At 44.8% G+C, this 13,309-nt stretch overlaps 1 protein-coding gene across 1 annotated transcript in view; it reads right to left on the minus strand.

The window, feature by feature from the left end:
* Nucleotides 1–13,309, minus strand: part of LOC144611225 (putative G-protein coupled receptor 139) — a 56,324-nt gene that overhangs the window by 21,021 nt on the left and 21,994 nt on the right. The window contains 1 exon segment of the mRNA XM_078430270.1: nucleotides 11,038–11,152. Coding sequence (XP_078286396.1) covers nucleotides 11,038–11,152 — 115 coding nt within the window.

Raw genomic sequence — 13,309 nt, forward strand, 5'->3', positions numbered from 1 at the left:
TAAATTGTACTTTTGAAAGAAAGAATGAATGAATGAATGAATGAATGAATGAATGAATGAATGAATGAATGAATGAATGAATGAATGAATGAATGAATGAATGAATGAATGAATGAATGAATGAATGAATGAATGAATGAATGAATGAATGAATGAATGAATGAATGAATGAATAAGTGCATTGGCCAAGTACGTGCATATGCACGGAGTGTGCCTTGGTGCTCCGCTCACAAATGACAACACATACAGTTAACAATTAAGAATAAAGCATAACCACGTCAAAACAATAACGATACAACATTACGATCTAAACATGTGGGGGAATATAAACCAGTGGGGAAAAAAAGACGACAGACTTTGGTTATTGAGTAGTACTACTCTTGGGGGAAAAAAGCCGTTTTTATGTCTGGCTGCGGCTGATTTGACAGTCCGTATTCGCCTTCCAGACGGAAGTGCTTCAAAGATTTTGTGGACAGGGTGAGAGTGGTCAGAGATAATTGTGCCCTTTCGCTTCCTGGCCACTGCATCGTACAGTTCGTCAATGTGGGGAAGGTTGCCGCCAACAACCGTTGAACAGACATTAAGAAAGCAGCTAACTCCCTGCTAACAATGATCTATTCTACATTTTCTTTGAAATCTATTCCCTTTGTGCTCTTTCACACCTGACACGTCCTTTCTCTGTATCTGCCTCTCTCCTTAAATCAGTCTGAAGAAGTTTCTCGACCCAAAACGTCACCCACTCCTTCTCTCCAGAGATGTTGCCTGTCCAGCTGAGTTTTTATATCCATCTAGCATCTGCAGCTCTTTCCTACACATGTGCAAGTCGAATATAGATGCTCGAATCTTGAAAAAAGTCAGAACCCTGGATGAACTAATTGGGTCGAGCAGCATCTGTGGAAGCAGCGGAAGTTCGTCGAGGTTTCGGGCCGATGACCAGTGAGGGGAGCACGTGGTAGCCCAAGGGATCGACGATTCGAAAGTTGCAAAGTTAATGGTGGGGTCGATCAGTAACACAGACCTCCCAACATTTAATTTTACATCAGAATTCATAATACGGCGCGTAATACAACTTTTCAGCAACAAAATGCGCGTGAAAGGTGCATACGAATTGCGCTGCATTCATGTGTGCAAAACGACTATTATTTCCAACAGTCTGGAGTCCTTGGAATGTAGTCTGAATGTCAGGTCTATCTTGAGTATATTCTGCTATTTATAGAAAAGTTATTAAACAGCGAAACTTTTTGCAACACATAGAAAACAAAGTTTTGTTTTGTTTTTTCTATTTTGCTTTTTCCTTAAACATCAGAATTCTCTTGGTATTAAATAAAAAACAATGGTAATAAAATGTATGATTAAGTTATGAAGAAGAGTTGCTCTATGCGACTGGACTAAGCGTACGGAAGTACTTTTTGAAAAAAATCCGCGCATTAATTGATAATCAGCCCCAAAAGTTGGTAATTGGGTTTTCTGCTGTGTTTTATATTTTAACCCCGTCTTAATTAATGAATTAATATAGTTATATAATCTTGCAATTAAATTTAATATTTACTCATTACAGTTCCAGCACAGATTTTCTGGCACTCTTGGTGGTTTAGCCAGCAGGCCATAGTCCGATATGGGGATATATGTGCTGGCTCCAGATGGGCTGGGATTCCAGAGCCCCGGCCGCAATTCGCAAATTCAACTCACCGATCGGCCGTGAAATTCCCGATGAGGTCGTGATTGGCTGCCTTGCCCAGCCTAGGTGCCACATTTTCGGGGAGACTTCCAGGGCGCGGGGGGATTTCTCGCGGAAACCCTAGCGACCTGTCGCGGCCGAATAACAAATTGCAATTATCGACTGTTTTTCAGGGAAAAAATGTGAGGCGAAATCGGAACGGCAGAAATGAAATAAGAAAGCGGAAACTTTCCACCAAATTCGGAAGGTTTGGGAGGGGTAGTGACAACACGAAATGCTTCCTATGTATTATAGAGCATGAGTGAGGATCGGAGTGAAGATGTTCCGTCTGCCTGCACGGAAGGACAGTGTGAAGATCATGACGGAACAGATGCTGAGTGATGAGAGAGGTACCACAGACTGAAATAGACAGAGAGCGTGTGGTGGACAGAGTAGCATCACTTGGTGTTAACATGGTACCTGGACATGTTGGGATCTGTCCTCGTCTGCGGAGAGAATCTTTTATAAGGGGAGCAGTGGGATGCTAAGATCCGTTGGTCATTTTTCCGGGAAATGGAAGACAGACGGAAATTCAATTTCCGACGCAAAGACGACCATGAATAATAATCGCCCATTAAACCCATTTTACTCCAAAGCACCTTTCAGTGTCATATTTAAATGGGTAAGAATTGCTGTCGGAATTAACCCTGTGCTCTGGGAACTTAGTTTTTCCGTGCATTGGGAAAGTTACGGTGATCGGAGTCTAAACCTGGCCAACTGCCTGTGATGCAACTGGAGAGCCACCGTTGGCTACTGATGAAAGGAGGCGCACGACAGCATGATGCTTCCGCAGAAGCAAGAGCTGGAGTAATGACAACCTGATGCATGAACTTACAAAAGATCAATGCTGAAGACCTGTGAGAATTTATCACAGAATCATTTCGCGCGACCGGGCGGCGTGGGACCCGCGGGCCGCGGTTTGTGGAAGGAAGCAGCCCCCGAACTCTGCTCTGTTTGTCTCCGAAGACCCGATGAGCCACCAGCGCGGCCGACGCACTCGGTGAAACCCAGACAGGCAGCCAAACCCGCAGCCGGGAGATCCCGCTTGGAGTCGGCCGAGGCTACATGCAAATTGAATGATCAACATACCATATTTCGATCCGGCAGCTTTCAACCCAGTGGTGTGAACATCGATGTCTCTAAGTTCATGTAACCGCTGCATTCCATCTCTCTTCATCTCTTCCCCACCCATGTCGCACCAGCTTCTCGTTTTCACCCAGCTAAGTCAAGTCAAGTCAAGTCAATTTTATTTGTATAGCACATTTAAAAACAACCCACGTTGACCAAAGTGCTGTACATTTGATTAGGTTCCAATAGAAAAAAAATGAAAACATACAGTAGCACGCAAACAGTTCACAGCGCCTCCTCAATGAGCCTCAAACGCTAGGGAGTAGAAATATGTTTTGAGCCTGGACTTAAAGGAGTCGATGGAGGGGGCAGTTCTGATGGGGAGAGGGATGCTGTTCCACAGTCTAGGAGCTGCAACCGCAAAAGCGCGGTCACCCCTGAGTTTAAGCCTAGACCGCGGGATAGTGAATAGCCCCAAGTCGGCCGATCTGAGGGACCTGGAGTTAGAGAGGGGGATTAGAAGATTTTTGATGTAGGGGGGGGGAGTGTCCATTTAACACTGGCCTTTTTCCTTCATCATCTTTATTTGTTAGCATATCGTTCATCCATTGTTCTATATTTCTGTACATCATCGTCTCTATCTCTCGTTTCCCTTTTCCATGACTTTCGGCCTGAAGAAGTGTCTGGTCACGAAACGTCAAACATTCCTTCTTTACGGAGATGCTGCCTGACTCGCTAAGTTACTCCAGCATTTCGTGTCAGTCCTTGAAGTGGGCCGAAGCTCATCTCGCTTGGGAACAGAAGGAGGAGAGAGTCGGCGACACCTGCGGACATCGGACAAATGGCATGTAGGAGCACCTGTGTTCCAATCTTCCACTCATTCACGGTCGGCTGAAGGAGGCGCCCCCCGGGGCATGTAGGCTGGAGGCCTGGAGGGGAGCAGAACGGCTCGCTGGTAATCCGAATGTGGTGATGGAAGCAACAGGTCTTTATGGCTATGTGTGGGTTAGGCTGTTTAAAATGGCGTCAAAATCTGGCGTCGATTGCTTTTGGACTCAGTGGCTTTCTATGTATGGGGGACTTAATCCGGGATTTTCTTGATGTATAGTAATAATCGCACTGATCTATCTGCACAGAATGTATTTCACGACATCTTTGGTACACGTGACAATAAAAGAACCATTGAGTAACCATTAATATATTGATTGATCTTTTCCACGCGGTTGCAGTTCTCGTTCCGCCCACTTGGTGTCCTCGTCATATTTAAGCACGAATTATAGCCACACCCAAAAAATATTCACCCGGTGTCGAAACAAAATGAGAGACCCTGCTTCATTGTTTGAGCGGCTAAAAATAGAAAATCGACCAATTCGCATCAGTTAATATCAAAATGAGTTTTGCCATAAAATGTTATTTTCAACCAAATGCCTTTGGGATCGAAATGATGCCCAACTGTATCCTGGAAAAACAATAAGAGGCCAACTCTTCCATAAATGTTGCCTCAGCTCTTCCAATCACACAATGATCATGTTATTTATAGAATTAGGCAATACGACAAGAGGCCTGTCGAAACCAGCTGTTTAAGCCGAAATTGTTCAATCTATCTCGTCCAATTTGCCTAGGTTTGCTCCAAAGCCAGACAGCCATTTTTATCCGCGCACCTGTTCAATTGTCTTTTATACATTGTACTTGAACCAACCTCTTCAGCTTCCATCGGCAGCCAGTTTCATCCCAACCACAGCCCCATGTGTGAAAAAAGTTTCCCTTCAGTTTCTTCTGAGTTTTCCCACCTCTCACGGTAAATCTTTGATCTCCATGGTGAAATTCCGCTACCCTGGAAAATAAAATACAGATTAGCGCCACCTGCAGGTCAAGCCACTTACTTCTTCTTTCGTATGTCAACTACAACAATCAAAAGTGGCAATTGATGCTTCAGACTACCGTAGTTGACGCTTTGCTGCAAATGTTGCCAGTTCTATAGAACTACCCATGGTGGACGACGAGGACGTAAAGCAGCTCCTACCCCAAACCACTTATTGATCGAACCTTCGTCACCAGAACTGGAACGATAACGTGGCAGGGAGATGACAGTTGAAAGTTGGAGATCAGAAGCTCAGCTCGAGCCCACGAGTGGACAGACGTGTGGTGCTCTTCTCAACAGCAACAAGTACCGAACTGTTCTCCTAACTAAGCGCGCGTGTGTTCAACCACTGTTTCGTTAATAAAACCTGTTTGATTCACAACGCTTGGTTTACTACAACAGCGACAATTCACCTTTCCAATGTCCCTCAAATTTGTCTTTGCCTCTTTATTGTCACCACACTAAACTGCTTCGCTCTAAGGAAAACGTTTCAGCCTGTCCAGTCTCTCTTTAAAACTCAAGCCCTCTCGTTCTGGTAACAGTTTTTGCTGCACCCTTTTCATCTTACTAATTTGAAGACCAGAACTACGCACCGTGCTTCAAGAGTGGGTTCACGAGTGATTTGGAACGTTCACGGGACCTCTTGGAATACCTGTTCACAACGGTTCGTCTGGTTGACCTACCAGCGAAATTCACGACCGTTGGTGGTCCAGATACTGGACAATTCATACTCGATCTTGAAATACCTTTAAGCACCATTTCCTGATGCTCTGATCATCATCTTCGGTGACTTCAATCAACCCATCTTCACCGTATCTCTTGCTTCTCCGTGATGGTATTTAACCACCACCAAGTATGCCTGCCATTCGATTCGTCGCTATCGTTTGTTATCTGATCATCTATCGATGCGGATGCTGCTGGCGTACGAACAGGGATTTAAGAACAAGGCCCGAACGGAAAGAGTTATGGTCTGATGAGACCGAGTGTCTTCTTCAGATCTGTATTGAGAAGATGGAACGGTCGATGTTCAAGGTCACTTCACCTACATCAGTCGTCATTGGTTGCATCAAGCAATGCACGAGACGGCGGTTTTACAACAGAGACATTTAGGGCTGTCCAATCCAGAAGCCATGGATGAAAAGTCAGATTCACAGTCGGTTAATGTCCTGATCTGAGTCCTTGAAGCAGGATAACACTGAACAGTACACGAAGGACAGCTATGATATACGCAAGTCAAACGGGGATAAGGGGGGATTGGAAATCACGCTGGAGGCTCAATTCAAGCAATTGAATGCCTGGCGACAGCAGGGGCTCTGAACGGTTTACTGGCCGAACGATGCATCTTTGTTGGCTGTTGGATAACTGGCTGTGAAGATGGACAGACTGTTTCACCCACTACCCGATGGTTCTGTCCAATATATCTCGATGGCAGAGATCCTAGAAGCATGAATACATACAGAGCGGATACAGGCCGAGCCGCCTAACAACCCCATGTCAACTATAATGCACCATCTATGCGAATCCTGTTTGCCCGTGTTTGGCACGTATTCTCGTAAACATTTCCAACCCGTATTCATGTCCAAATGTCTTTTAAATTGCATTATCACATGTGCCTCAATAATATTCTGGGCAGCTCGTTCCATATTTCGACGACCCTCTGAGTGAAATAATTGATCCTCATGTTTATATTAAACTTCTACACCTCTCACCTTAAACCTGCCATATAGTAGAAGCAACGCAGGTAAATAGGCAGTGCATTCTCTCCATTTATTACGCTCACACCTTTTTCCCCTGTATAAGTCACCCTCAGTCCCCTGCGGTCCTAGGAATAAAGACCAAGCTTGTCCAGTCACATCCTGTCGATCAGGCCCTCGACTGCTTGCAGCAAAACATAAATCAATAATAATGGTATCTTTCACGAAGATAAATTCTCGGAGAGCGGTCAATCTGAAAGAGGTGCCCGGTCCGGTGTAGATATCGCGCACCAATGAACGTATTTGCCGGCATCTGTTGGCATCGGTTTTGGTGTTTTCGGTGAACTATGTTAACAACATTGTCATGTAAACCTTTAACAAAGATGACGAAATGAGCATCAAGAGTTAATCCTTGCTACGCACCAGTGGTCACTGGCCTTCAAGCTGAATGTAAATCGTCCACCACCACCACCTGTGTCCTCTCACCAAGCCAGTATAAACCTTAAAGCGGCTGCTCCAGTTGAGTTTCCGGTTATTGGTGCCGCCCATGGTAATGATGATTGGGATGCAAAGTGCTGGAAGAAGTCAGCGGGTGAAGCAAGATCTCTGGAAGAAATGGATAGAGACTTTTCGGACTTGATAATGCCAATGAATGCAGTAAACTGATGGCTAGACTGTTGTATTTGAGATAATCATTCGTGTGTACTTCTTTCCGCTATATCTCTTCTCCATTATCAGGCCAAGCCCGAATTTCGCCGAGAGGCTGCGATATGTAAGCATGTGTTGAGTATATATTGACTACGGACGTATAATTAAAAGTCTTGCAATCATCACTATTTCTGATATGATAAAGGCAGGAACGGGGTACTGATTGAGAGTGATCAGCCATGATCGCATTCAATGGCGGTGCTGGCTCGAAGGGCTGAACGGCCGACTCCTGCACCTATTGTCTATTGTCTATTGATAATGGAAGGAAGGACATTGATAAACGGTTAAGGTGGTTAGACCACGGTGGACGGTCTGAGGAACTCGTACACCTATCTTGTAGGCTGGGAAGATGACCTCTGGCAACCTCTCTGCTGTAAGAACTTCTGGAAATTATAAGAAAGATGAATAGTTTCTAATACTGTTTGTGTTAGACTCGAAAACATACACACTGGAGACGAAGGACGAGAAAAGATGTCAGGATAGTAAAGGGAACTTAAGGATGTTGGGCGAGAAATTAAATACATCTATCATGTGTTCAGACTCCAGTCATAGCTGGCTAAACTTAACGTAAATATTTACTGGCAATATTGTAAACCAGGTTAAGGGCACTCAAGCCAATCCTGGGATTAGGGTTCTTTATTACCCTTGGTCAGATAAATAGGAGGATATTTTGCAAATGAATTAATAGAAATTGGTTGAAGAATGAAAGTTGAAGGTTAATCTCAGATATCTAACAAGGATTAATGATCACAGAATCATTGATAGCTGATGATTTATTTCAAACATGTACTAATTAGCATGCCAGCTGCTGTGGGTGCTGTGAATCTTTGAAACACGGAACTTGCTCAGGGTATTTCCCTCTGCGCACTGTTTATGACTTGAATAAACCGATTTATTTGAGAAACACACCACTACAATAGGAGATATTATTTGTAATTGTAATTGTAATTGTAATTAATTTATTAGCCAACTATGCAAAAAATACAAGGAATTCGGTTTGCCATACAGTCATACCATAAATGAAACAAGGCACACAACTACATTAAAAAATAACATAAACATCCACCGCATCGCACTGTATTACCTTCTTCCCTCCTTTTTTCCCGTGATCGGGGAAGTCGTACCATCCACAGTCGAAGCTCCCGCAGCCGGGGATCGAAGCTCCCGCGACGGGGCGATCGAAGCTTCCGTAATCGGGACGATCGAAGCTCATGCGGTTGGAGCTCCCGAAGTCGGTCCCTAACGAAGGGACCACGAGCTCCACGATGTTGGCCATAGGGTTCCGTGGTCGGAGCGACCAAAGTCCATCCCCAGCAAGAGGCTGCCAGCTCCACGATGTTAGGCCTGAGTGCGGACGGAGGTACGATGCGGAAAAGTCGCATCTCCGTCGAGGAAGGGGATAAAAAAATGTCCTCACCCCCGCCCCCACCCCCCACATAATACAAAACTAAAGATACACTAAAACATCCATTTAACAACAGACTAAAAACAACACAACAAAAAAAAGGACGAGACAGATCGTTGGCGAGGCTGCCATCATAAGGCGCCACCTGGTGGTCTGTTCCGAAATTAGGCGTAATTAGGGGGCAACTGGGCCTCACATGCAAGCACATTTTTTTCGAACGAGTAGTAGTTCTACTCAATAACCAAAGTCTGTCATCTCTTTTTTGGTCTGGTTTAGTTTCACCTACATGTTTAGACCGTAATGTTGTATCGTTATTACTTTGATGTGATTATGCTTCATTCTTATTTCTTCATTCCTAAATGTTTGTGTTGTCATTTGTGAACGGAGCACCGGCACATTCCCTGCATGTGCACATACTTGGCCAATAAACTTATTCATTCATTCATTCATTCAGCGCACCGAACAGCGACCAACATCTGACTTATTCAGCCAGTCGATGAGTGCAAACCTCCCAATATTTGATTTTACAAATTCATAATTTTGATGTCGAAAATTCAGAATTTTACATCAAAATTCATAATATGGCCCGTAATGCAACTTTTCAGCAACAAAAAGGTATGCATGTCAAATGTACATACGCGTTGCGCTACATTCATGTGAAAAACGCCTATTATTTCCAACAATCTGTGGTTCTTGGACTGCATGGACAAAGTCAGGCCTATCACGAGTGTATTCTGCTATTTACAGAAAGGCTATTCAACAGAGATACCTTTTGCAACATAAAGAAAATATTGCTTTTGTTTCGATTTTGCTTTTACCTTACACATCCCAATTCTCTTGGTATTGAATAAAAGAACAATGGTTATAAAATGTATGACTGTTACGAAGAAAGAGATGATATATGCGAATCGAGGAAGCATACGGAAGTACTCGTTGAAATAAATTCGCACATTAATTGATAATCAGCCCAAAAAGGTGGTAATTGGCTTTTCGGCTGTGTTTCATATGTTAACCCCGTCTTAGTTAATTAACACAGTTATATAATCTTGCAATTAAATTGAATATTTACTCAATACAGTTCCACCACTGATTTTCTGGCACTCTTGGTTCCAGAGCTTCGCTGGTTTATCCTTTTTCCAAAGACAATGGGGATAAATGTGCTGGCTCCAGCTGGGCTGCAGTTCCACAGCCCCGGCCGCAGGTTGCAAATTCAACCCACCGATCGGCCGTGGAAGTCCCGATGAGGTCGAGATTGGTTGCCTTGCCCGGGCTCGGTGCCACATTTTCGCGGAGACTTCCAGGCCGCGGGGAAATTCCTCTCTGAACCCCTAGCGACCACTATCGGCCGAATGGACAAATTGCAATTACCAACTGTTTTACGGGAAAATGTGATGCGAAATCGGAATGGCGGAAATGAAATGAGAAAGAGGAAACTTTCCGCCAAATTCGGAAGGGTTAGGAGGGGTGTATTAACCTACAAACAGGCTCGCCTTTAGGATGTGGGAGGTAACAGGGTCGATGTGTAATTACAGTTGATATTCCACCGCCAGTATGGAGGAAATATTTTTCCCAGGAAAAAAACGAAATAATTTCGGAAAATTATTGGTAAATATTATTATTGAGGATGAATAGAGAAATTGCGGTTGTATAGGTCCCTGGTAAGACCACATCTGGGGTATTGTGCACAGTTTTGATCTTCTAATTTGAGGAAGGACATCCTTGTAATTGAGGCAGTGCAGCGTTGGTTCACGAGATTGATCCCTGGGATGGCGGGACTGTCATATGAAGAAAGATTGAAAGGCTAGGCTTGTATGCACTGGAGTTTAGAAGGATGAGAGGTAATCTTATAGAAACATATAAAATTATAAAAGGACTGGACAAGAGTTGTGAATTTATGGAAGTCTCTGCCACAGGGTTAGTGGAGACCAAATCACTGGATAGATTTAAGAGAGTGTTCGATAGAGCTCTAGGGGCTAGTGGAAACAAAGAAGTTGTGGAGAAGGCAGGCACGGGTTATTGATTATGGACGATCAGCCATGATCATAATGAATGGCGGTGCTGGCTCGAAGGGCCGAATGGCCTCCTCCTGCACCTATTTTCTATGTTTCTACGTTTCTATGTGTCTATGTTTCTATGATACTTTGTAAGTAAAGTGAGCACAATTTTCCACAGAAGACGTGGCATACGATGGAACCTCGACGACGGAGATGGTGGGAGAGGCAGTAACCCCATAACAGTGATCCCTAAACTGAGATGTCCACTTGGATAGCCGTCACCCGCAGTGCGACGGACGCGTGAAAAGTAGATACATATTTTGAAATATTTGTACACGACGGATCGAATATCCTTCTTTGTACACTTCCTTGATTCGAAAATCACGGCCCTCAATCGGTAATGGAAAACAAAATGGCGCTGCACTCCTTGTCATATCTCCCATCGTGTTTTGTCCACTCATCATTACTGTGCACGCTGGCAGTGAGCGGTTCCCCACACAGCAAATCCTCAGTATCACTGACTAACGGTTCCAGTGTCAATGTCGAATGCTACCAGCAAACGTTAACGGATATTAGATCGTGTAACTTACAAAAGGCGACACGAGTCACCTTGAAGGAAGTTCGGCTCAACACGATCCATAAACGTGAACCTCAAGATCTCAATTTGTTCAGATTCCAACGCTGGATTCTTTCCTTGCTGGTTTGCTGTGTGTAACATAATTGGAATGGGTTTTAAGTGAGAAAATCTCAGGGCCTGAGCTGCTTTCTGCCGACCATTGCTTGGTCTGTGGCATTACCCGTACTATGTTGTGATGCCGCCATCCCACAGTCGGCTATTAAAGGACACGTCGTTGTATGCCTGGACTTTGAAGTGCAGACAATCTCCTCCACACCACACACAGAATATGAAGATGGCGAAAAGAATGGTGAGGTCGGTCAGAGTAAAATCGCGAGGATATCCCTGTAAAACAAGTTGTAGCGGAGTATTTGAATAATACTGCATCTTATTGTACAAACAAACGGGAGTTATGAAATCCCATGACGTTTTAAAGTGAAATAATACCCACATTCCATAGCTACAGTGTTACAAAGAGATTACAGCCCCAAAAATGCCGTTGGGCGGCAATGGGCACGAGTAAGTCGCCGGAAAACCAGTCAATTCGACCAGTATAAACATCACTAAGGAGAGGTAAATAGGAACACGATACTTCTATCGATTCAGAAAGCGAATTTTGTCCAGTGAGAAAGGAGGAACTTAAATAACTCCAATAAATTGGGAAGGTCCGGTAAAAATGAGCGCGGCAACTGCATTCTACAGCACAATGGCTTGTTGTGCCGCATTCCGATTCCGTCCAGTAACTGCGGAAAATGAGTCGCCCAGAAGCGGTTGGAGCAGCGTCCGGGCGGTAGGTTTAAAAACCCAGCGCGGGGCTTTGTTCACCCAGAGGCCCTGAAGCGGTTGGAGCAGCGTCCGGGCGGTAGGTTTAAAAACCCAGCGCGGGGCTTTGTTCACCCAGAGGCCCAGAAGCGGTTGGAGGCGGTTGGAGCAGCGTCCGGGCGGTAGGTTTAAAAACCCAGCGCGGGGCTTTGTTCACCCAGAGGCCCAGAAGCGGTTGGAGGCGGTTGGAGCAGCGTCCGGGCGGTAGGTTTAAAAACCCAGCGCGGGGCTTTGTTCACACAGAGGCCCAGAAGCGGTTGGAGGCGGTTGGAGCAGCGTCCGGGCGGTAGGTTTAAAAACCCAGCGCGGGGCTTTGTTCACCCAGAGCCTGGTGCAAGGGTCAGGGATATCTCTGAGCGGCTGCAGGACATTCTGAAGGGGGAGGGTGAGCAGCCAGTTGTCGTGGTGCACGTTGGCACCAACGATTTAGGTAAAAAACTGGATGAGGTTCTACAAGGTGAATTTAGAGAGCTAGGAAATAAACTAAAAAGTAGGACCTCAAAGGTAATAATCTCTGGATTACTACCAGTGCCACGTGTTAGTCAGAGTAGGAATAGGAGGATATTTCATATGAATACGTGGCTTGAAAAATGTTGCAAGGGGGAGGGATTCAAATTTTTAGGACATTGGAACCAGTTCTGGGAGAGGTAGGACCAGTACAAACAGGACGGTCTGCACCTGAGCTGGAATGGAACCAATGTCCAAGGGGGAGTGTATGCTAGTGCTGTCGGGGAGGATTTAAACTAATGTGGCAGGGGGATGGGAGCTGGAGCAGAGAGACAGAGGGTAAAATGAGGGTAGAAGCAACAGGTAGGAAGGTGAAAAGTAAAAGTGGCAGGCAGACAAATCCAGTGCAAAAATCAAAAAGGGCCACTTTTCAACATAATCGTACAAGGGGTAAGAGAGTTGTAAAAACAAGCCTGAAGGCTTTGTGTCTCAATGCAAGGAGTATACGTAATAAGGTGGATGAATTAAATGTGGAGATAGTTATTAATGATTATGATATAGTTGGGATTACGGAGACATGGCTCCAGGGTCCAGGGCTATCCAGGCGGGATAGACAGAAAGGAAAAGGGTAGCGTTAATGGTTAGAGAGGAGATTAAAGCAGTGGAAAGGAAGGACATTAGCTTGGAGGAAGTAGAATCGATATGGGTAGAGCTACGAAACACTAAGGGGCAGAAAACGCTAGTGGGAGTTGTGTACAGGCCACCTAACAGCAGTAGGGAGGTTGGGGATGGCATCAAGCAGGAAATTAGAAATGCATGCACTAAAGGCGCAGCAGTTATAATGGGTGACTTCAATCTACATATAGATTGGGTGAAACAAACTGGCAGGGGGGCTGAGGAAGAGGATTTCTTGGAATGTTTGAGAGATGGTTTTCTAAACCAACATGTCGAGGAACCAACGAGAGAACAGGCCATTC

This window comes from Rhinoraja longicauda, chromosome 39, assembly GCF_053455715.1.
Source record: "Rhinoraja longicauda isolate Sanriku21f chromosome 39, sRhiLon1.1, whole genome shotgun sequence".
NCBI lineage: Eukaryota > Metazoa > Chordata > Chondrichthyes > Rajiformes > Arhynchobatidae > Rhinoraja > Rhinoraja longicauda.